This window comes from Centrocercus urophasianus, unplaced genomic scaffold (assembly GCF_019232065.1).
Source record: "Centrocercus urophasianus isolate 14NV4802_14NV808 unplaced genomic scaffold, USGS_Curo_1.0 seq_15, whole genome shotgun sequence".
Classification (NCBI taxonomy): domain Eukaryota; kingdom Metazoa; phylum Chordata; class Aves; order Galliformes; family Phasianidae; genus Centrocercus; species Centrocercus urophasianus.
Window position 1 is genome coordinate 5916886 of NW_024884697.1, and position 25654 is coordinate 5942539.

At 43.6% G+C, this 25654-nt stretch overlaps 1 protein-coding gene across 1 annotated transcript in view; it reads right to left on the reverse strand.

Annotated features, from left to right (window-relative positions):
* FRMD4A (FERM domain containing 4A) overlaps positions 1–25405 on the reverse strand; it is a 205058-nt gene extending 179653 nt beyond the window's left edge. Inside the window, exon 1 of the mRNA XM_042816296.1 lies at positions 25116–25405. Within this exon, the coding sequence (XP_042672230.1) occupies positions 25116–25181 (66 nt within the window). The 5' untranslated portion in view covers positions 25182–25405. The remainder of the gene's footprint in view (positions 1–25115) is intronic.
* Positions 25406–25654: the final 249 nt, after the last annotated feature.

The following is a 25654-nucleotide window of genomic DNA, read 5'->3' on the forward strand; positions in this document are numbered from 1 at the left end:
TTAGAACATTTTCTTACAACTTCTCCTGCAGATATATTTAAGCGGTCTGTCTGATTCAGACCCAGTGGTAACACTCACTGCATTCAGTGACTAATACAAAGTTCTTCCTGTTCACAGACAAGAGCTGAGCGTTTCATTAAAAAGGAGGAGGGCAAAGGGAACATATTTTAGAAAATCAATGGACCAGATTTCATATGCTTGATGTTGCGTGCATGCTGGAAAGCCTGTTCCTGTCTAAGATAAATCGCATATATTTAATTTATTCTGAAGCTCCCTACAAATGATCGTTTCAAAGAAATGCTTTCTGCTTTGGATGTAATTGTCACTAGGAGAGGACAGATATAATATAAGCTGGTCAAATTTGACCTTCTGAGTAGCAGCGAGGAGGGATCTGGTCCTATTCCAGAAAAGACATCAGTTTCCTGAGTAACATTAGACAAGTCAGATCACTTTATGAGTCTCCATTTCCTTGGCTGATTATTTCACTGACATTTTTCAGGTGCTACGGAATCTCAGGGGAGCTGTGTTGCATTAAAAATATAAATACGCGTTCAGCCTGCTGGAAAGCCAAATGGGCAAATTCCACAGAAATGCTTAAGGTATCTTGGATCAATAACGCAAACTCTGTGTTGAAAGATCCTACAGTGACTGTCAAACTGTGGGTGAATAAATGTTCCCTGAGGTGAAGAATGGCTATATGCACGTATGTTCCCTGTGGGAGCAGCACTGTATACACAGGTGGTGCTAAAAGTGCACAGGGAGTGCTGTGGAGGAAAGTGATGGCTTTGCTGGCTGTGGAGTACAGAGCTCCCAGAGGAAACCATGGGCTGAGCTGTTAACACCACCAAGCACAATGCCTGCACAATCATTCACGGCATCTACATGGGGCTGGCTCGCTCGGGGATGGTTTGGTTATCTCTGTTACCACAGAACAATTCATCTGCAGATGGGAAACTCGAGAGCCAGCATGGGGAGATTACTGTACTACAAGAGATCTTCATGCTGAGAACATTTCCCCAGCTGGGACCAGTCAGACCTTCTCAGTAGAGCATGAGAGTTGACCTCTACTCTATTTGCTCCCAAAACGCAGACCCTTGTTGCTCCCGCTAATGCAAAATCTCCATTTGTATTGTAGGACAGCACTGGATCCATGCCACCTAAAGTGATAATGCATGCACAGTTGACAGAAGATGATAATTCGCACTCCTGCCGCTGCTCAGCTTAAAACACTGTACAAACAACATTTTCTATTGTCTCACGATGCTTTGAGAGATTTGTATCTTTGATCTGCTATCGCCGTGGACAACTGGGCCAAGCAGGCTAAAGTGCTTCTGTGGGACAGCCAGTCCTTAATGCTGACAATCCTGGATTTCCCTATCTCTAGATATTTTCTGCAGCCACCGTTACACCCATATACCCACCAGCACATCCGGATAGGGTGCTGGGCTCCAGGACCTATAAAAAGTATCCCAGACTCCATCTGAGGAGGAGGAGCGCAGTTAATCAAACTCCCTCATGGTCTGCCTTCCAACCTGACAATTTGTGACGTGGAATTCAAACTCACTGGTTTGTTTGCTATAGCTTCCAGAAAATGGATTGAAAGAGGCTGGATCGAAGCAGCAAGTCAGTCACTTTGTTGTCTCTGTGGGCAGAATACTAAAGCTGTTCAGAAGTTAAAACAAAGAGGATTTACGCTCTTCGTTTTAGAAATTTATGACTCATTCCCATTTTGACTGTTGTTAGAAGCATCTGTCATTTCCCCTGCCCCCAAAACATCCATGCCATAAAAAATAAAACCCATAAACTCATTGCCATTCTTATCTTGGTGCACAAAGTATTCAAATGTTCACTGTTGCTATCTGCATCTTGACTTCCTGTTATTAAGAAGGACATCCTAGTATTTAACGACATAAGATTTTTATTTTTTTTCCTCTTCTTCATGCCAGGCAGAATGGCTAATGATTCTGGGGTTTGTTTCCTGCTTGTAATTAAGTAGGTCACAGCTGCAAAGCAAGAGAACAAGAAAATATTCAGATCACACGAAGCCAAGAATGATTAAATCATTTGCAGCTGAAGGATATGGCAGATTTTTTTATTTTATTTTATTTTTTTTTAAGAGGTCTCAAGTCTGAGGAAAACAAATATAGGAACTTTTATGAGAATGAAGAGCTTGGAAGTTCTGCCCAAGAGCCACAGTAGCTTGGAAAGAAAAGGGGGGGATCAAAACTCAGCTAATGTTTTTCCCAAGTTGAACAGCTTTATGTGGTTGAAATATACTCAATTCCCTGCTTAGGGCCACATATTCTATCCATGCAATTCTCTTTGAACCACATGCAAAATCCCCCTCGTTCCTTCTGGGCAGTTCCCACCAGACCATATGTGACTCAGCCCTGTGTGCCTGCCTGAAATGCCGTGCCATGCCTTCTCCTGTAGGTCAGGCACAGCACACCCTGTGCAACTCAGCAATTCAGTCACAGCACGATCCCTACTCTTGCAGGAAGCTCCCACAGGGATGAAGGACTTCTGATCTGCACTCACGGCTCTTGATGTTCACTGTCCTAAACACTTCATCCATGGTTAGGATGCTGAACTGCTCTTTGTCTCTGCATGACTACCTTTACCCCATGGACAAGTCCTGGCAGTGTGTGGTCCATTGCCCCCAGTGAGCCATTCTCGCAATGAACCACAGCCTCTGAAGGGCCCTGACAGGAGGGCTAGGAACTGGGGTTCATCCCCATACCACAGACAGTCAGCTGTGAGAAGTCATGCCACAGCCTCCTAATGCAGAGGAAAACTTCCTTCACAGAGCCAAGATGTGAAACAGGCACTTGAGGACAAAGTTGGTCCTGGTTGATCTCACTGGGGTTATTGCAGGATTCTGAAGAATAGAGAAGTACACATTTCCATCATTGCACTTTTTGAAGGTGCATTTGCCTAGAATTTGGTATAAACCAGGGCAGTAACAGAACTCCTCCAAGCTCAGGCAAAACCAGAGGACAGAGAGCAAAAATTCTGCCACTCTGACTTATCACAGAATCACAGAATGTCTCGGGTTGGAAGAGACCTCAAAGATCATTATTCTGAGCCCCTGACAGTCCCAGGTATAGTTCTTGGGATCCCTGTGCACCATCACGAAAAGGAGGTAAAACAGGGTATTCAGCTGTGAGAACATCTCTTTTAAACTATTGCCTAGGTCTAAAGTGCAATGGAGATACGTCTCAAATACGTTGTAGCTCTATCAGTAGGGATCTTGTTTTGTGCTTTGAGAGGAATTGGAAGATTTACATCTGAATCCCACCAAAATCAACAGTGCACAGGGCAGTGGTTCAGTCAGACAAGAAGCACCACCTTGGAAGGGAACAAACTCTCAGTTTCTGATTTCAAAATAAAGTGGTCAAGAGTGATAGCACAGAATAACAAATAACAAAAACATATTATTGCTTGTATAAGACCATGATCAGGAGAGTCATAAATCCCAACAATTATAAATTGCTGGTGACCTCATGTTTACTCAGGCTCTGACTGGGGAAGCTGTCATGGGAAAGAAAAGCCCACGTTGATGGTATTCTGGGCTCCGTCCCCATCTGACCGGACGTGATCAGTTCATTCCAGGATAAAAGAACATGGGCCTTTTTATGCAAGCATTTCTTGGCTTTGCAAGCTTTTGGGGGAGAGATGGTCATGGACTCTCTGATGGGCAATAGTTACAAAACACAAACAATGAAGGGTTTCTTAGAGCCTGGTGCCTGGGGAATTTGAGGGCAGTCCTGCAGCTTGTCCTGGCCTCACTGACCTCATGGGAGAAGGACTGCATGCAAGAACATATCGGGCTGCAGAAGATGTCTGATCCATCTTCAAGTGACTCAGCGTATCTGGATTTCTGGCTTCCCTTTGGAGTTTCTTTAAAAGATGCCGACTTTCAGAAAAGTTTTGCTTCCTTTCTTTGTAACAGGATCTTTTCACACTGAGCCCTTAAATGGGGGGCACTGGCACAGCTGCCCAGAGAAGCTGTGGACGCCTCGTCCCTAGAGGTGTTCAAGGCCAGATTGACTGGGGCCCTGGGCAGCCTGATCTGCTGGGGGGCAAACAGACCATGGCAGGGGTTGGAATTCAATCTTTAAGATCCCTTCCAATCCAAGCCATTCTATGATTCTATAATTCTGTGACTCTCTGGGAAGGGATGTTGCTGGCTCCAGAGAAAACATCAATGCTTGGCTTTATAAGAAGTGCTCAGAGACCTCACAGCATCTCTCGGCCCTCGCAGAAAAGCATTCACACTGACTACACCCTTGCCCTGAATCTTTTAGCAATTTCCCTTCAAAACAAGCTTGAATAGCAGACCCTGTGGATTAAATGCAACAAACAAAGCTCAGGAGTGAAAAAATTCCAAAATGCTGCTGCAGCCCTGAACCTGGGCAGCATTGCTGTGGCTGATTTTAAGGAAAAGGGCTTAGATTATCAACTGGCATCAGCCGACTTATCTATTCCCTGACAGCAACCCCAGAAGCTGGAGGTCGGCCCCAAGGCCATTTTAACTGCTCTCCAGTGGCTGATTACATGCGTTGGAATGCAGTAACGTAACTGCACTGACTGTGCTTTTAAAAATCAACGACCTCTGTTTTTATGACTCTTCTTGGCCAGGGTCCCTCTTGCTGTAAGTGAAGTAAATCCTTTTTCATCTGCAGGAAACTGCCACTATTGGTGCATTTGAAAGTTTACAGGAAGATATTAGATGGCTACATGGCAGCAAAGTTCAGGACAGAAAAAAGGAAGCTTTCCAACAATTCAGTGTGGAAATTATGAAAATTTGGAAAGCCTCCTCCCAGTCCCTCGTGTGGTTTGCAGCATGGGCTGGGTGGAGAGATGTTGGAGACAGAAGGAGTGCGGATGTGCTGCCCCAGCTATCAGGAGCCCTGAAAATTGATCCTGCTTGGAACACACCCAGATGCAGTGCCAACAATTCACCTTGGCTTGTGCTCTGAGAGCATCCTGGCTGCCAAGCAGGAACAACAGCACTGTCTGGGTCTTGTAAAGTTCTGGTGAGGACTACTGTGTATAGAACCCTTGGGATATAGAACCCTTGGGCCTGGGATTGACAAGCTTTCCTCTTGCAATATCCTATACATCATGTGAGCCTTGACAGGTTTTCTTAGATCATGTTTTCAAATACGAGGAATTCCAAGCTCTGCTCTCAGGCAACAGTAACAGCTCTGAGCTCTGTTCTGGGGAAAGGAGATCCTGGACTAGCCTGGATCCCCCATCTGCATCTGGTCTCCAGGAGTAAGCATGGAGTGCAGAAATAGTAGCTGGTGTTCATCTTCTCTAACTGGAGATGGCTTTGTTCCCTCTAAAGTTAATGCAAGACGGCTGTCAACACAGACAGCAATTCGTCCCATCTTAATTTGGTTTTGAACATATGAGGAGGACTTGTCATCAAGAGACACAAATTGCTCTCTCTTTTTTTTTTTCTACTAATAAGACCTAAAGGGGTAGTAAAAACTAGTATAGTTGTATGAGATAAATGTGTAAAAGTAGGCCGGATGAAGTTACAAGTTGAAGACAAGACACGGGGAATACAAACCAGCAAATGAGAATATAAACTCTCATCTTAAATATATTTTTTATGAGCTTCTCCAAAATGCATAGAATAAGCCATCTATTGGGAGTTAGCAGAATAGAAACTCCCTATGGCAGAAACTTTTGAGGTCAGAGGGATTCATTCTTGTAGTGATTTCTGTGCTGAACTACAATGTAAAATGGTATTTATTCAGCATGTAAATCTACAGAGGATGGATGGATCCTTAGCTAACAGTAGGCAGGGATCAGTCCTTTGCTATTGTTTCATAGAATCCTCCTAATGTAAAACCTGGAGAGAAAATAGACATCCTTGGTCACATGCCATCAAGACTTGATGATTTTATACAGGCAGTGTTGGAAACTGAGATGATTTTCAACCTCAGTTAAGAAAGTGGCTCGTGTTTCAAAGCCTGCATAACCCTAATTAGACCTTATAAATACATTCCAGGAGTACAGTTGAATTGTGGAGTGTGTGAGGGTGACTAAAACACATCATTTGCAGCACATTATCTTTTCGAAAGTTTTCAGTGGGATATTATTGGGAAACAGCCTAATTGCACTCCTTGCCTGTGCAATTTGGAGAGTTTGGTGTTTTGGTCAACAAGGAAAAGTTGAAGCGTAAGAATCACTCACATACATCTGTTGGTGGAATAAAAAGCCACCATTTCTTTGACGCTCCCAGAAAAGGAAATAAAGAAGTTGTAAATTCCTGCTTTTTGGGCTGTGAAACACTACCTTGAGACAAATTGGTTTGGTGCTAAACCACCACATCTTCTGAGCTTTGGGCTGTTGGTGAGCTGTATGATCCAGTCATGGTACTGGTTGCCCAAGAAAGCCCTGAGCAGGACTTTTAACTGGATGTCTAAAATGTTCCATGAGCTGCTGGAGCAGCTCTCCTGCTCCAAATCCACATAACCAAATTCAAGTGATCTCTCTCTCTCTTCACCTTCACCTTTCAGCTCAAAAACTTAAACCTCATTTCTGGCTCTGACTTCTGTTGCCTGGCCTGCTCTTGTCCCCCTACCTGCCAGTGCTCTCCCAGATGTAATGAAATGCAAAGATGTAATGAAAAAAATCCCTTCGTTTTCTATTAAAAACAAGATTACAAAGTACTGGAAATTTCACAGAAGAGCCCCTGCTCATGAGGTCTCCAGATCTTGGGCACTTCCAGTAATTCAATTAAGCTCCAACCATTTGAAGCCCATTTGAGCAGTACCCTGATTCCCAACTCAGTGGAGTTCACTAGTCACTATCTATTAACCTCTGCTGTGCTCTCACCTCTTGCACTGTTAACCTGAATAGATTTTGGGAGGATAAAGTCTGGCACAACTCCTGATCCATTTCACAAAAAGTCTGTTTTGATTTGTTACACCTCTTAGAAGTGTCAGAAAATATTACAACTTCCAGACACCCGAGAGGGTGTGCCAAGCATTTGTCTGTCTAGGTAGAGCTCAAATTAAACCAATTTCCCCCAAATACTTGTGAACAGGTCAGAAAAGATAAAGCTCAGATGAAGCAGATAAAATTGATGTTTCGGCAGTCACATGTGATTATATCAGAGCATTATACAGGTGACAGTTTTGCTGCTTAAGCTTATCCTCTTATTCAGTTTTTATATTTTGACACACAATTACTTACATTACTTATCTATAAGGCTGGTGATTAATTCATCGCAAATGAACCGTGTTGCTTAATGTTGCTTCTTATTTTTCTGCTGGTCCAAGTTTGTACACTGAATTCTTCATTTTGAGAGTTGAATAACTTGCCAAAAAATGCTACAACAGTAGGAGTTCCTGCTTCAAGGTCTCTCTTCTCTCTTGGGCACCTTCTCTACACTCAATTATCTACTTCTCTTCTGTTATCCACAGTATGTGAATAACTCTGCTCTCACCTTGACAGTCCATCAGATTAGTAGTGATGCTGTCAAGTTAAGAGGCACACTGAAAAATGTCACGGAAGCAAAGGTTTGCAGCACCTGCATGCCAGTGTACAAGCCTGCAATCAGACAGCATGAATAGGGCAGATCAACTTCCCTTGGAGCCCTTACTTCGTTGTAGTGTCAGAGAGAGCATCTGCAGCACTGCTCAGACTTTTGCATGAGGGAATTTAACAAATGAAGACCACTCCACCATGAGCACTGTGAGGTCTGCCTTATTCCACCCTGTCACAGCCCTCACTACAGTCCTGGCTGTGAGAGGTTTCCAACCACTTTGCTCTTAAGTGCATGCTGGAAAATGATTAATAACAAGGCAAAGGCTGAATTATGCTTTGTCCAGTGGAGATAGAAAATCAATAACTCAGAAATAATTTGTGCAGAACCAATACATGCCCCAACTCTTTTGCTGGGTTTGCTTGAAGGCGTCCTATTCTCTTGCTGAAAGCAAAGGTCGCCATGAGCTGCAGAACAGCGTGGGAAAACCTGCCTCAGACTTGGCCTGCAGAGCTGATAGACTGATTTTTTTTCAACTCTGGGTTCTCTCTTCTCAAGAGAAATTTATTTATAGGAGGAATGACGTTTCCTGCTGCATTCTTAACATGCTTGCAGCTTGGGATAAGAACATGGGAGCTTTGTCTTCTGCCATCTGTTCTCTATGGCAGTAAATATCCATTTAAAGATTTATCTCTGCTTGATCTGTTTTAGAGTCATGATATCAATGAATGTTCATGGATATCCATTCAGCACAGAAGTGTCATAGGTAAATACCATTCCCAGCTCCATGCTGGAGTAGATTTGCACATATGCAATGGACAGAAGAGCTCTGGTTTGAAGCTCTGGATGCATTTTTAATCTTAGTTTACCTTCTTCAGAGGCACAAGAAACAAAAAAATGATTGAGATTGAACTCTTGCTGAGCTGCAAACATCTATTAACAGCACTGGGCACAGGGCTTTTGACTGACTATCACTGAGACCTGGAACTTAAAGCTAGGGTGCAGACTGCAAGACCTAATTGAAAACAACTTTTCTAGCCATAGCATACCCATTTTGGTTTGTTTCTCACAGCACTTCATTTATTCTGGAAATGGCCTTCCTCTTTATACAGCATCTTTACCATCCTTTGAGCCTTAGAGGCAGAAGAGAGGGCAGACTTGTTCTTTCTTAATGCAAGAAAGCTGTGTGTTTTCTCTCAGCTTTCTAACTTGAAAAACAATGCCTTGTGTTTCTGGTGAGAAACATTCCTATGGCTGGAAAATAGCCAGTGAGGTCTTGAGAGAGGGAATAAGTATGTGCTCGTCTTTGCCAGTGCCTTGCAAGAGCAGACAGAGATCTCTGAATGGTACCAGGCATTTGTTAGGCATTAGCAGGACTCCATTCATCTTCCTCTCACACACATCCGCAGCACATGGATGTAATAAAGATAGCTTGCAGGCATAAACGGTCTCACATTAATAATGCAAAGAGAGAAAGGACTACATATTTAACGTGCATGTTTACTGGTGGGGGAAGGAGAGTCAGAGTCGGATGATCTGGTTGGGAAGGCTCTGTGTTAAGAGAGAGCGTGTGAGGGATGAGGTTTGGGTCAACAGTTGGGTGTCCCCTTCTGACCAAGGGTCCTTGTAACTTGACTAATGGAGAGCTAATTTGGAGTTTAAGGAGTAGTTAATTCAAGCAAACATAGGTGATCAGGCAACGACTGCATCCTCTGCAATGATCCCTGAGGTGCTGGCCAAGATGGAGATGTCTCATAGACATCCACATTGACTTAGGTGAGTCCAGCCAACGTCTCAGTCCTGACACTAGCTTCTGCTGTGCTCCAAGCACAGAATTTAATTTTGTCTTAGTTAACACATTTTGTGGTATTTCATTGGATTCTGAGCTGGGAAACGTAGGTTCTGCGTGACTTCAAGACCCCGGAACAGGGAATTGTTTCCTTCTAGCTCTACTTGTTGGAAGCTCAATGCCATGCTTTAATGAAATTGGCTACAAACAACTTCAAGCACCACTTACCCAATGAATTTGCTCTGTGACAAGGCAGAGAGATTAAAGACAAGAACAGCAATTTAGAACACACAAAAAAAGATGGTTGCAAATGTCACTGTACCAAAATCCCTAGCATAACTCAAAGGAAGGCTTCAATATTTGCCTGACAAGAAGCCTAAACCATTCCAGTCTTAGGTCAGAGAGTGGGAAGGAGAGAAATAAACTGTGAATGTGAGTGAAAATAAAACAACACATAACTCTCTGACAGCAGCTGGTCTCTGAACTGTAGCCATGTGCCTCAGCACACCCACCCACCGTGCCCCTGCTTTTGCTGATAAGGTTCCAGCCAACTCAAAACCTCTGTGTATGGTATGAGACGCAGTGCTGGGATCAATGGCACACTGTCCTTTCCCATTCATAAAGCAGAGTTAAGATAAGCAATGAGTTGATACGTGTCAGTGCTTGCTGTCCTCTGCATGAGTTACAAGTTTTGCCCATGTTTTGGCACTTGTGATTAATGTCCCTCACTTCCTATACCCACACCCCATTTCTTGTCATTTGTGATTAATATCTCTCACTTTCTATACAACATCCATGTACAATGTGGATTCCCCATTCCTGGAGGTGTTCAGGGCCAGGCCTGAATGGGGCTCTGGGCAGCCTGAATCTGGTAGGTGGAAACCAGCCCACAGCAGGGAGTTGGAGCTGAATGATCTTTAAGGTCCCTTCCAACCTAAGCCATTCTATGAGTTTACGGTTCTGTTATTTACATATAGCTGCATCCACATATCCATAAATATAAAAATATGCATGTTTCTCCCCTGCAGCGTGTGCATGCTGCATGCATGGCTATTATACAAACCACAACTATGGTAGTGTACAGTTTGCAGTCTGTTCTTGCTCTTGTTTCCTATATAGCTACTGATCTTTTCCAACACCTTCCCTTTTCCATGGTTTCCTGTAATCCCCACCATGGGGCTGTTTCAAAAGTTACCTGTGATTGTGCTGCTCTCTTTCTAAACTTTCCATGAGAAAACTAATGCTTGTGGTCAAGCCAGAGGATGTGGGCAGCTGTTGCTCAGGTGGGTCACTGAGGGCAGCTCTCTTCAAATCCAGTGTATTTCCTCTTTTCCACAATGTTACATGACTTTTCTCCAGGCTCATTGGTCTCAGATAGAGTATCATAGAATTATAGAATCCTGTATGCTTCAAGATCTTCAAGAACATCAAGTCCAGCCAACAACCTGACTTACAGAGTCCCGACACTAAACCATCTCCCCTAATGCCTCATCCACATGCCTCTTAAATTTCTCTGTGAATGGAAACTCCACCACTTCTTTGAAAAGCCTGTTCCAATGACTGACCACTCCTCCAAGAAGAAATTCCTCCTAATGTCCAGCCTAAATTTTGCCCATCCCTACATTGGCCCTGGTGCTGGAAGCCCTTCCAGCTAGCAAGGGAGGAGGCTCAAGAATGCTGGCCCCACAGCATTAAAAACTTGCACCCTGTGAGAACCCCCTTTGGAGAAGGGAGATCCAGCTCCCCATGCCTGCAAGAGCATCCTTAAAGTCAGCCAATACTGATCCATGTCTGTTCATCTGGGACAGCAAAAGCAGTGCCTCTGTGGAGCAGCAAACCCTGGACAATGTTAGTTACAACAGATCTGGGTATGGGGAAACACAAATAAAACAGTATTCCCAAGGCAGGTTGAGCCTTCAGGCAGGACAGCCTGCTCTGACCCCTCTCAGAATCATCATCTTGAACTGCAAAGCCCAAATTTACTAGGAGGAACATTTCTGAATGTGCTCCGGAGCACCAAACAACAATCAAACAATAGAAGACCAAAGCTGTGTGAGTAATTGATTATTTTCGGTTTGCTTGATGGACTGGAAAGGCAAAGAAAATATGTTGACACAAAGTGATTCTGCTTTCCCTTCTGCAAAAGGAAGAATTAAAGAATGGCTTCGCATGTAACTGAGACAGCTTTTGACCTGCAATGAAATGTTGAGATTTTTTTTTTCAGATTCCTTTAAAAAAATCAAGACATTCATGCAAATGAAAGAAAAAATGAAAGACAATTTGTTTTGAAATACTCCAAACCATATAATCTTTTTGAATGCACACACTAAACTCAGAGTAAGCGCATAGGTGGCTTTAGGTGCCACGAAACTGCTTTTCAGCAAAACAGATGCCTCAGTTAGAGGTTTCCAACAGTTCTGCACAGAACAGCTTGGAGTTGCTCTGGACTTGCAGAACTTCTGCCACCAGATGTGGCCCACTGTGTCACTGCCTGGCACCACCTGGAGTAACATCATGCACCATACAGCCCATCCTGCACTGTGTTACCTCGCTGTATGTCTCTGCTGGGACAGACCTGGGGAGTTCCTGCATCTATGTTCACTTACACAGAGCCCTTCTGCATCACCCTGAGCTTTCTGCTGGTGTGATTTGACATTATCATTTGCTCCCCACTGGTTGTTACTGTCATATGCCATCACACTTTCTCAAGTACTGATTACTAGAAACAACTCTTTCCAGCATCAATTACCTCCAAAGATCATCACAGAAACCTCTGACTGGTTATAATGACTGCATGTTATCATGTAATTACTGCTGGCACCAATTAATGCCCTGAATTATCACACAGCCTCTGACCAGTGCTGATTCCCATACATCCCCACACAGGTCCCACCAGCAGTAATTTCTGCACACCATGGCATAAACCCCTATTAGTTCTGACTGCTAGCAGTGCAGACAATTGCTATCACATGGCACCCTCCTCATCCTCTGGGCATGCATTTAGTACAAAGAAATCACAGCTTACCCTCTCCACACTGCGTCTCCTCAGTGATCCATATGGTATTTTGAACAAAAGTCTTCGGGTCCTACCCGGAGTCACAGCAGTCTGTACTACCATAGTGCAGAGCTAACTCGTGTGTGTGTGTGTGTGTGTGTAAGAGAGAGGGAGTTCACCGCACACGCACAGGCTTCCTTTGAAATAACTTACAGGCTCATCGAGATTTCCCAAATATCAAATAGCTGAGTGGGTTTTCACATCAGACTGTATGAGTCAAGATGTGGTTTGTTTGAAAGAAAAGCAGGGGGGGGAGGAGGAGGAAAAAAAAAAAGGAAAGGAAAGCCCAAGTCTCGTAACCTTAACAACATGCTTCGAGCAGCGTATCTTTAGCTTCCTTCTGTTTCTTGGTGTGGTTTGCTCAGCAGGATTGCTGTGCCACAGAGGTGGAAGAATTAAGCTTCTGGGGAGAATGTTCCAAAAATGTCAAGCTTGCTTCTTGTTGCTACAGATGGTAACCAGGTCAGTTGTCTCATCAAAGCTCTATCAGACTTATTGTACATTTTGTCATGTGACTGCAGACCCCTCTGGTTTGCTGTACAGTAGATCACATGTTCACCTTAAAAAGAATATCTGGTGTATCACCATCTGGTGCCGAGATTAATGTTAAATCCTGTGTTCAGATATTCCTCTCTCTCAGAGGTTGGAAAGCACAGGCACAGAGCAGTTGTGCTTTCACAGAGCCTCTGGGCTGCTCAGTTAAACACAGACACTCAGGGGTTAAGGCTGCGTGCTGGGTATGGTACAGCACAGCACATGCGTTAAGTGCAAGGAGCACACAGTGCCACTCACATTCCCTCTGTACATATACATGTCATTGAAACCCGCTTGGTGCTATCTACTACTTGTATGTGTGCTTAGAGAAATAACTGCATTAGGGTTATCTGTAACTGGAGATGTCTAGCTAGGAGACCAAATTCTGCTGAGCTGTGGAGCCAATCCCTTCCTCCGTGTATTGTTCTCATTTTAATGCAAAACTAAAAATACTTTGTTTTGATTGAGGTCCAAAAGCGAGGATGAAGGTGTTGGGGACATGACATTAAAGCAACTGTTTAGAATACAGAAGAGGAACTCTGTATCTGCTCAACATATGCACATACATTAAAACCAGCCAAGGAAAGAAACCAGCAGCTTGATGTGGGAAACTCTAAATATTAAAACAATCGGCCTTTGTTCATAATTAGTTCCATATGGCTCTTGCCAAAGAGAATGAGAGGGACAGGAAAAGATGGAAATATCTTAGGCATGACTGACTTACATAGATTCTTTATAAGGAATAGGTGCAGAGTTACAGTCTCTGCTTCTTGCAGCTTTTAAATGAGCATTAACCCCCCTGCTATCTCACAGACTATTTGAGAATGAGGTACTTGACATTTCTCAGCTGGCCATGGGAAGCCCTCGCTGGTACCAGCAGAGCCAACGGTATCTTGGGGGATTGCTCACACCAGACCATTTCCCAGAAGGGTCATATTCCTGTAAGCATGGCCTCCTGCAGGTTTGGTGAGGCATTGGCACAGGGAGGTGGTGGAGTCAAGGTGTTCAAGATGGAGGTGTTCAAGAAAAGGGTAGATATGGCACTGAGGAACATGGTTAGTGGGCACGGTGGGGATTGGTTGATAGGTGGACTGGGTGATCTCAGTGGTCTTTTCCAACCTTAATGATTCTATTGTTCTATGTTTCAACTCTTAGAAACACCAGCCTTATATGTAGATCTTTATCCACAGGAGGAGATAAAGATTGTGACATGAATCTTCACCAGGGTCTATGATATTGGGACAAGAAGCAGGCAATCTCATTGTATCAGTATGAGGCAGCATATGGACACATTTTCTTCACGAGGAAGTCATTTGCACAATCTACATATTATTTCTGTAGGTTTTTAGGTCTTGTAAATGAAATGAAAATCTGCATATTGCTCAAGGCAGATGAATAGTAGCACAAATATTCATCCTTGCAGGAAACTGGTGCATTTGAGCAGTAGGAGTCTATCCATACGTATGATATTGGAGTCAGCTCCAACAAGATCTCTGCATGACATATCATGGGCCTGACCTCTCCCTCACCTCCTGTACTGCTTTCTAGGCAAAATCCTATGGGTATCCTCCATGTAAATACTAAAAACTGGAGACATGGAACCACTGACACTTTCTCTTTCTTCTGTGTCATTCCTTGCTTCCCAGTTGACATAAATGTGGAAGCAGGAAGTCAAACTAGAGTCACCTAATCTGTGGAAAACATTTGGAAGCATGCGTTTTGGTGTTATTTTTAAAGTTGTTCAAGGTACATTTGCAGGCAGGTAGACAGTAGTCTGCTATGATTAGATTGGTAGATTTCCTACAGGACAGGTAATGTAAAATTATCTCTGAAGACAGTGTTTCATGGGGATGTAGCATAATTGGAAGATACGATTTTGGGGAATTTAGTCTTGACCATGTTGTCCTTAGAGCCATGTGAACTAATGGCACTCACTGGGCTACCTGTGGTCTCTGCTGCTGATAGGATGCAGTTATTTTTTTGCCTCAGCTTTTCAGATCCAAGTGCCAAAGCAATGTGAATGTGGTGCAGTTGTATTTCTATAGTATGAATCTGGAGATGTGCTATTTGCCCCAGAATGCAACATGAGGACGTGGGGAAAAGGGAAGACCCAGAGCTGCTACACAGGTGGCTGGGATAGTATTGGATGACCAGCTGGGTGGAGGGATTCAAACCTCCACATTGCACAGTGTCCTGAAAGAGGTTCATTCCCTAAGCTCCTGATGAAATTTGTTTACAAGAGAAAGAGTTGATTCTAGATGAGAGGCTGGAAGTGAACACACACGTAGTGTGACCAAAAGGCCAGGAGCTGGGTATGACCTAAGGTACTAAATTATTTTCTGTGCTCACTGTTCCAAGAGAGGGAGTTTAGGTGTTTTTGGCAAATATAGGCATGCCCAAGGGTGATTCAACTCATCCAGTACTGTTTTCCTCTGCCAAAATCCTGCCTCTCTTTTTGGCTGCAGGAGCAGATTGAGGTGACCAGACTCATCAATGAGGCTCCATTCAGCTGCGTTTGTCTGCAGAGACAATCTCGGAACAGCATAGTAGGAAATAAAAGCCAAATTATAGCAACATCCTGGCCTTGTCACCACAGACCCTCAACAGAGGCATGCTTTATTTACTAACTGCTGAAAGACGAAACTCTTTTAAGCAGTGGATGTTTTTCAGTACTAATTGCATGCTGCCAGGAACAGTGGTTTGTGGTAACAATGCATCAGAGGAAACTACATTCCAAAAGATTGCTATTTAGACTAGATTCTTTTTTCTCTTTCAATAAAAAGAGAAATAAAAAGAAAAATCATTTACTGATGCAAAGTGTGTCTTATGTTTGCAACGGAAGAGTCAAATTCCAATGTCAGCCCAGCAAGATTGGCAAATGGAAATCAGTGGCATTGGTGGCATAGACTGAAGCACATCATGCTGTATCTATCAAATCTATCAACTAGACACAGCTTTGTAAACCTGAAAAGTCATTCAGTACAGAAATACCCCCTCTGGAGCTGTACTCTGTGAAGACACAAATACGGCAACAGAATAAGAGGACAACACTGACAACTGCAGCTTCTGACAATATTTTCTATCCTGGATGATATCCGTGGCTTCTATCCATAGCAAAGCCAAACTCTTCCCTGGAGTCCCTATAAGGAAACCACTTGTATTTGAGCTCTTTAGCAGCTCCTATTAATCTTGGTGGAATTTCTTCTCACTGTAAGAAATCCTCCTGAGCTTATACATTGGGGCATGGCAAAGGTTTGCAAGACAATGACAACAGGGTAATGCTTTGGGGGTTTCAGTAACTTATGTTTTATTGCATCTAGAATCAGACTGTAAAGGAAATGACCACTTTGAGAGTGAAAGATAAGCACTGCTTGCCATTGCAAACCCAGCTTGTCTTAAAATTAAAACAAAACATAATGCAGAAAAAACACAGTCTTACACATTGTTTCAGAGAAAGATATCATGATATATATACCCCTCTACTCTGGGAAGAAATGTGGAAAAACACAGCCAGTGTGTTCCCTTCCTGTACCAGCTTTTTCCATCAGAGTTGGAAATAATTCAGCAGCCTGTTAAGATGAGAGGGGTTGCCTATGGTCCCCAGCCACTGAAAGCCATGGGTTTCCTCTGCATGCAGCAAGCCTTCATCACAGCAGTGGGCACAAAGCCCTTCACACCTCCCCATGCTCAGGGACAAGAAGTGCTGCAGCAGGGCACGTGGGGGTTCATGAACTCATGACTCAGAGAAGTTCATCTCTGATATATATTACAACCATAGGATCGTTAAGATTGAAAAACACCTCTGAGATCATCTAGTCCAACTTTCCACCTACCACCAACATTGCCCACTAGCCATGTCCTTCAGTGCCAATCTACATGTTTCTTGAATGCCTCCAGGGAAGGTGACTCCACCACCTCCCTGGGCAGCCTGTGCCAATGCCTCACCGCTCTTTCTGAGAAGTATTATGTAAAATCTGACCTGAACCTTTCCTGGTGCAATTTGAAGCTATTATCTCACTGTTACCCGGGAGCACAGGCCAACCCCCACCTCACCACAACATCTTTTCAGGTGATTGCAGAGAGCAATAATGTCTCCTCGAGCCTCTTCTTCTCCATACTGAACAACCCCAGTTCAGCTGCTCCCCATCAGACTTGTGCTCCATATCCCTCACAGCTTTATTGCCCTTCTCCAGACACGCTCCAGGACCTCAATATCTTTTTTGTAGTGAAGGCACCCAAAACTGAGCACGTACAGAGGGAACGGACATTATATATCCACGGAGCCTCAGGAGTAATCACATCTGGGAACTCACTGATTACATGCCTTTGAGAAAACGATTTGGGCTGTCAGGTTGGAGACTGCTTTGACAAGTGTCAGAGAGCAAAACACATCATCTCCAAACACAGCACTGTGTTTAAACCTGTTTGAAAGAGGCTAAGGTGGGTATGGCTTTTAGTGAAAGCTGAAGCCTAGATGTGGACACTCCATAAAATGTCTTCAGGAAAGGGGTAAAGCAATCTGCACCCCTCCTCTTCTCCTACTGCTTCAGAAGCTGCCTCCATCTCACCTCCTACTCTCCTTCCCATGTCCTGCACATGGTCCTTACTGGGGAAAATATTCCAGCCTCTGCATGCAGAAGGATGGGCTGCTGGCAAAGCCTGGCCAGAAGAACAGCAGCAGAGGGCAAATGAGGCCTCAGCTCAATGGAAGGACATTTCCCCTGAGTTTTGGTGCGCTGGTAGGTTGACTCTTTTCCCACATAACTCAGAGAGAAAGTAATTAATTAGGGAGGGAACTTGCCTGACCCCACTGCCCTTGAGACACGCCCCTGTAAACATCTCCAATGGACTGGAGAGGCCGCCTCTGACTTCCAGGGCTTATATAAACAAAAGAAGAGAGATTTGGCAACAGCACCACGTTCCCACATCTTGCATGTGTAGCAGAGGCTGAATGAGATGTGTAGGACAGCAGTCGTGCACTCAGCTGGTATATGACTGTAATATTTCTGCAAGGGAACTGGGATTTTGCAAATCCTGGTGACTAGAGGGGAATGGGTGTATACTCAGTGCATTCTCATTACCAAGTCCTAAAATGTTAGCGAGTTATTCTTGTGTGGTACTCAGTAATGCCAATTTGCTCCAGTTCCTGAAGAAATTAAGGTTTGCTCAGAGCGGCATGGAAGGTACTCAGCCTTGAGCTAATGTAAGCCTTAAGCAGGATACGCCACATCTGGACTATGTCAAACATGGTGAAGATAAATGCCTCTTTGTGCTGTGTAATTTTCTCTCTTTTCAAACTTTATCTTTCTTACACTGTTTTGATTAATCTTAATACACTGCAGGAAAGTGGATGTAAAGGAAGGAGGGAGAGTTATGGTGCCTTTAATACAGAAAGTCACATTGGTGGCAGAGAGGCCATCAAATCTCTTAAGAAAGGAGGGAAATAGAAGACTCCTGAGAGACATTTGGATATTTTTAAGCCTTGTCAGAACAGGTAAGCGGACTCTCAGCCAAATTTTCTTTGTAGCTGTATGGAATAGAGATGATTGTTCTCTCAGTGAGGACAAAACTGCATTTGCAGAAAACAGAAGGAGGAACAGATATCACTGGTAAAATACAAAAAGAATTTGTTACGTTCCAAGCTGTGTAGATCTGTGTGAACAGATGAAGAAATGTGATAAGTTTGTTTGGTTTTCTGGATCTTCTGCCTTGGGGTCACTCTGTAATTCTTATCAGCTTTTAATGGAAATATCTTAGAAATATTGTCAGCTCTTCTCTGCCTACTAAACTGCCTCATTTGTAAGAAACATCTGGAGCAGCATTTACCTCCTCTAAGTTTGGCTGTCTTTATGTGAGCTTGTCATCTGCACTTCTTTTGTCATCAGTGAAAAGAAATGGGTACCTGCAGGGTTTGAAGCACCAAGCCTACTCTAGCTGCCTACATGAGTGACAGTGGATGATATCTAAAAGTGTTAATGTGTCCTCACTGGATATAGAATATGCTTGACAAATGGCCACTCTTGGTCTGTCTCTCCCAGTTACTAGATGTAGTGTTGTATTTATTTACTGTGCCTTTACTTGCTGGTATTCCCACACTTTTACTCCCAGCTCATCATTCTGTATTTCTGTATTTTTCAGTGTAAGCAAGGAAATCTGGACTTCTCTCCACAAAGCAATTCTACTCCAAAAAGACTTTCTGAGGGTCAGCAGCCTGACCTGACTCACATAAGAGAGGTTAGGAGCTATCTGTAGTTGACTGCAGTGTGCACAGGGCTGCAGCACAACCACTGTGGCTGTTCTGCTCCAGAACTCTTCGTGACAGCTGTACACTCAGGTCCCTCCATGGGGTTAAAAAAATTTGTCTACAAATTCATAAAATAGCATATGAATCCAAAGATACCACTTCTGGGCCAGGAAATCCCTGAATGCAGATAACTGGTAGTGGGAAGATAGTATTTACCCTGTTATTCCATTCTTCCATAGGCCCCTGATGTTGGCTTCTCAACACAATGCTGGATTGGTGATTTGTTGGAAAGACCTGTTATGATCATTTTTATGTTCTTATTTTTAGAAGCGTCTCTCTAAACAAAACCTCAGGAATAGTTACCTAATGGGATCTCTTTCATCTCATACTGCTGAGAATTCTCAACTGTGAGTGTAGGTTAGGGTACCTGATTGTACTTCTACTCACTCTACTGGCAATATTCATAACTCCTGCAAGTCATATGCTGAGTATAAACTGGAGGATTTTGCTTTTTCTAGAGAGATATACCTATTATGCTGCAGAAGATGAGTTTAGCATACTCAGGTTTTCTTTATTCATGATTTGTGACTGCTCCAAGTACAGACTTCCTTCTTGCTTCTTGATTAGCAAGTTCTAGCAGCCTAGCAAAGTCGCACAATTTATTACTCCTGTAGAGTTTAATGGATCATTTTACATGTTGATAATGTCTTATTATTGCCTTGGTTATTAAAATGAATGTAGCTCAGACACCAGGACTCGGTAGTAACTTCAAGCATGTTTATTTGATTACAGAAAGGATGAAAAATGCAGTGTGCAGAGTGCAGTTGGTGGTTGAAACAAATTCATAACAACCACTTATTACACCCAACCATCTTTTTTGCAAACTGCAAATTACCCTTCTTTTCCACACATTGCCTGTACTGATCATGAGAATGGCTATTGTTTATCAGTATTGATGGTGTTAGAAAAAAACGAGGTTAATGGTGTGATTGCTGCAAGAATGGACCAAGAATAACAACTATCTATGCTAGAGCATGCCAGAAGTAGATGCAAAGGTACATGTCACCCTTGGCACTGAAGATCTCCATCCTAAACATTCATAGTCTGGATTATTCAGCTTCTGTGTTGAAGTACTATAAATCACCACATTGGAATTACAGAAGTTAGATTTCTGCTCTTTTTTATCTGGGATGGTGCTGCTTAATTTTCTTCATATCCTTTTTGTCTGTTTCCCTGTCTGCAAAACGATGAGGAAAAGAGTTGTATCATATCACAGCTGCTTTTGTTGCGCTTCTCTATTGTTACTGAAAATCAGGTTATTTAAATGTTCCTCCATTGACAGTTCAGCTTCAGGGGCTGCAATCCATGGGCATCACTTCAAATCCTTATAGGAACAAGCTGGCATGGTCTGCCTGGGTGTGCCAAGGTGTTCATGGAACCCTGCCTTCTTGTGCCACCATCTGGTCAAGGGAACTGACCCTCATTTTGAAGTCTCAAAGGTTGGAGTTTGATGCCTGCTCCTTCAAAGACTCGTCTTTAGATTGGTCTGGGCACAGGAGTTTGAGTCAGACCTTATTTCCTGTTCATAACTAGCTGGCAGAAGAATGAGTACGTGCAGCATCCCAGGTATTTTCCTCTGACGTTCTCTGACTAAGTTATGATATTACAAACAGAAATTAAGTTTCACGTCCTTGTTATTTTGCTGCTAACTCTGCCAGGACTTGGCAGAAGGGAGAAGAGCAGCTGTTTCTCAGGGTGATGAAGGAGGCTGGAGCATCACTAATCTTGTTTTTTTTTTCTGCCTTGACTGCAACATTCACCCAAAGCAAAGTAAGCACAGCCCGACCACATGTAAGGAAGTCCTCATGAATGTCACTTTAATCAAATAGGCTCCTGAATATTTAAGCATGCATATGTATATATATGTATGTATTTGTACGTATGTGTATTTATGGGGGGATAGAGGGAGTGGCTATAAGAAAGAAGGGGACAAATACTCTAGCAGGGTCTGTTGTGATAGGATAAGGGAAAATGATTCCAAACAGGGGAGATTTAGATTGGAGATAAGGAAGAAGTTTTTTTACAATAAGGGTGGTGATGCACTGGAACAGGTTGCCTAGAGATGTGGTGGATGCTGATCTAGCTGTAGGTGCCCCTGTTCATTGCATACCTGAAGGTTCTGCGGTGTCTGTCCCCACATGGCCTCCCTGCTTTGGCCCCATCTCCCTGCCTGGGTTTGCAGAGACAGCCAAGTCCCACCTCACTCAGCAGCTCGGTGGCAGCCCGCTGGTGATGACAGCTAATTAAGAAATGTCATGTCAGAGGCTTCCCTTTTATCTTGTCTCATAGAGACCAGAAAAGCTTTCCAACACTTTTTGATAATGGGGGAAAGGAAGCATTAGTGTAGCAACAGCAGCTTTTCTGATAGCAAGCTGACAATGTGGCGAGTACAGGATGTCCTGGAAGGATGTGGCAGCTCATGCCATGGGGATGCAAATCTTTACTCAAACTCACACACACACATAGGGCTGAATTCATTCCAGATGAGTTCTTGCAGGACTAATTAACTAAAATCCTTGTCAAGTGAAAAACTGGCCAAACTCTACAGCCTTCACTCGATATTCCTGCTGTAGACAAATGGTATCAAGGTAGGTTAGCTTAAGCTGAGGAAGGATTTTTTCTTTAGAAACAAATGGTTACTTCTCATCTGTTGTCTGCTATATCCTTTCTCTCTTCACTCTGATAGAGTGGGCTTGTTGGTTTGGTACAAGATGTTAAAGCAGGTGTCTACTGGTCTGGGAGTAGGTTACTGGTTCTGCACTCCAACATCCATTTAAAATAGTTTTTTTTCTAAGGAAAAAAAAGACAAGAACAAGGCTCCAAAGACCACAGATTCCCACTTTTATAAGTAATTGCTTGGTTTGGAGCAATGGAAGGCATCAGAGACTTGGAAAGAACATTACAGTGATAGATCGCTCATTCAGCAATAAACCTAACACAGATGAAGATGCATTGGCTGGAACAACCTTCAAGATCATTCCCAGGAGGGTCCTGTCACCTGGCAGCCTACCTGCCTGTAGCCTGTTCAGCCCTGTTGGTCTGGCCCCATTCTCCTAACCCAAATATCAGTCTTACTGGTAACGGCAAAATGCTTGGTAATAGGTTAACAACCTCCAACAAACCTGGCAACTAGAATGATCTATAACAGGCAGAGCTTTGTATTTTGCCCTTCCTTCATACTGAGTTGTAGATATTATTTTTAGCATCATTCAATGGGCAGGTGGTTTAAGATCAAACACCGCCACAAGGCAAGGCAATGTATGAGTAAAGCCTGAAAATCATGCCTGACAGAATGATCCCCCATTTGGGATATTAGTTCTCACTTATCCAGAATTCTTTCTGCTTTAGTTCTCAGGTAGTAGATAGATTTTAGAAGAATCCAGCCAGTGGAAAACTTGATTGCTCATAAGGGAGTAGTTATTTCCTTGATTTGCTGTAGGCTGGATTAGATTCAGAGCCCTGATAGTGAGCCCAGATAGGCTATCACTGCTGAATGTTAAGGCATCAGTCTCTACAGAGGAAGAAGAGGGATGAGGAAGCACAAAGCCCACACTGCGGCTCTGTGTCCCTGCACAATGCTGTACAGACACCCAGCTCTTCCAGAGCCAGCTGGGGGTCTGACACAGCATGGCACTGCACGATGCATGGCACACACATGTCCCTTCATTGCAGTTTTATCTGTGACTGCAGTGTCCCAGCTGGGGAAGTGTCATTAGGTTTCTGGAATTACACATTTGAGAGACTAGCTCAAAACTATCTGAGAAAACAGGCATTCATTTCATGGACTGAGGCCACTTGCAGCTGTGAAGAATTTTGGCTGTTCAGCATCTAAAAGGGGGGCTACTGCCAAGAACAGGGCAGACTCTTCAGCAGAGTAGGACAGTGGGAAATGGTTTCAAACTAAAAGATGGGAGTCTGAGATTGGATATAAAGAAAAGTTTTTTACCATAAGAGTACTGAAGCACTGGCACAAGTTGCCCAGAGGTGATGAATGCCCCATCCATGCACTCAAGGCCAGGCTGGTCTGGGCTCCGAATACCTGATCTAACTGTAGGCATCGTTGTTCATTGCAGGGGAGTTGGACTAGATGATCTTTAAAAGTCCCCTTCAAATCATTCTCTGATTTTATCATTTAGCCCATATTTTATTTTATCTACTGTAAATTACAAGAAAAAACTAAACTAAACTAAAAATCCCCACCAGAAGAAAGACTTTTGCATGGAAGTAAGACATGGACAAAAGAACGGACAAAGACTAGATATAGTTTCAAAACAGTGTGCATGATGGGACGTAAAAAAAACAGAGAAGGAACGATTCCCTATGACTTCTATGGTGGCTCCCAGAAGAGCAAGAGGCTTTTCCTGCCCTTCAAACACAACCATATGAATGTAGGAATCAGCTTTGGCTCACAGTGGCCTCAGACAATTCAGACATCCCTAGGTTCCTAAATCCTGGCAGTCTCTCAGATGCTGCTTGGAGTGATAAAATCCCTTTAATCACCCACTGTTCAGAGGCACCTGTCCCAAGGAGGAGGGGGCTTTCAGACTCCTCAGCTTCAAGCACCCAGCTTGACAAAGTGATGCCAAGCTACAAATAGCACAAGAGGCCTCATGGTGCCAAGCTTATGCTGCAGTAGCCCAAAGGAAGCCCCGTCCACTTCCCACACACAGCAACTTTCACAGTGTGCTGCTGTCATGAGGTGCAGACACAGCACCTTCTCTTGCACAGGGGTTTACACCCTAGTTTTTCTGTAAACAGGGCTTTTAACTGTGTTTTTCTCTAGGGTGCTGGGGAGAGCAGTTGAATGCACAAAGGTAATACACTTTAAATATATTCGTATCTTACTGCCCTGAGAGCATATTAGTATTTCATCCCCCCCAAAAAAGGCTTCGACAGGACAATCCCCAGGTGTTTCCTCTACCCCCATCTCAGCAACCTGTAGGAAGGGCAATAGGGCACCCTCCAAAAGGCTGTGTAGAGCAGCTCGGATCCCTTTCTCCCACAGTACAGATGGGCACCTCCGTACCAGCACCACAGGCTGCAAAGCTGGCAAGCCCTCCTGCTCTTTGCTTTTGTGGTTGATGCCTGAGATTCCTCATGAGTAGACCTTGAAATCTGAAGCATTTCATTTAAAGGATGACTAAACGAGCTCTTGTGAAAATTCAGAATGTCACTCGCCATTTTATTTTATAATAGATTGAATTCACTAAATGCATAAATTACCTTGGCATGACCTTTTTTGAAAGAGACAAATTTCCTGACATGCCCCTCATTCTTGTTTTTCTCCCACGAAATCCCCAAAACTTCCGAAACGCAGCTGTCTCTGGCTATGGCAGAGAGCACGAGGCTGTGTTTGAAAAATCAAGAGTCTCTTTCGAAATGTTTAAAAAATCTTAAGGAATTTCAATGATTTCAAAGAAGCAATTCTAGATTAGCAGTACTTTAAAGTGTGTGACATAGCCAGGAGGAACAACTTGATGTTTTCAAAACACTTATGCTTGTTCCTGCATCTCTAACTAACCCAAAACTCAAACTATTGAAAGACTATAACCTCACAGCTATCAAAATCCCCAAGCCAAAGACACTTGGTGCTAAGCAATTACACAGCTTAACACTTCTCAGTGCACTCCTTTTGCTCCTCAAACTGTTCTGACTCAAACTGTCCCCCTTTGCATGTTCTTCACCAGCACTGTAGGTGACACACAAAACCAGTGCAAAGCATATCCTGCCCTGAAGTCATGCTGTTTCAGTTTACATGTTGGCATTTGCAGTAGAGGCTTTGCTGTACCACAAGGCTGCTAGAGCCGCATCCACTGCTAAGCAGGAGATGTGAAGGAATGCAACCCTAGCACACACCATTAACTTTGTATACTGCCTCCTGGATTGCTAGCATCCTGCATTAAATAGGAAATTGTAGCTTACTTACGAATACATCCATTAGTAGGTGCTCCAGCGTCACTTCAATATCCTCTAATTTAGCTGCTAAAGTCATTGTGAAGTCAGAGAAGAGCCCTCAGGAGTCCCAATCCAAGCTGTGTGCAGCCAGAGCTAATTCTTAAGCTGTAGCAAATGAGTTTTGCACAGATAAAGAAAACCCGAGCAATCAAAATACAGCATCTGAGTGCAGATGATGTCTGGACTCGGTGCTGGCTGTCAGTCCTGCTTGCGGGACTGAGGATTATTCCATGTGTGCAAAATGGAAGCAGAAGCTGCAGTGTGTGTGCTGCTTCCCTTTCAGAGCTTCACAGTCAGAAACATGGAGTTATATCTGGGAAACCACAACAGAGGGAGGGAGAGACACACAGAGGGAGAGAGAGGGGAGGAATGGAATAAACCGCTTTTGACGATGACTGATATTTATAGGACTACTTGTTTTTGACTCCAGTCCATTTCTCTGTTCATTTCTGACCTTTCACAAATGGCTCAGCACACTGGAGCGTATTGTAGAGTGGGGGCAGCAGGTCC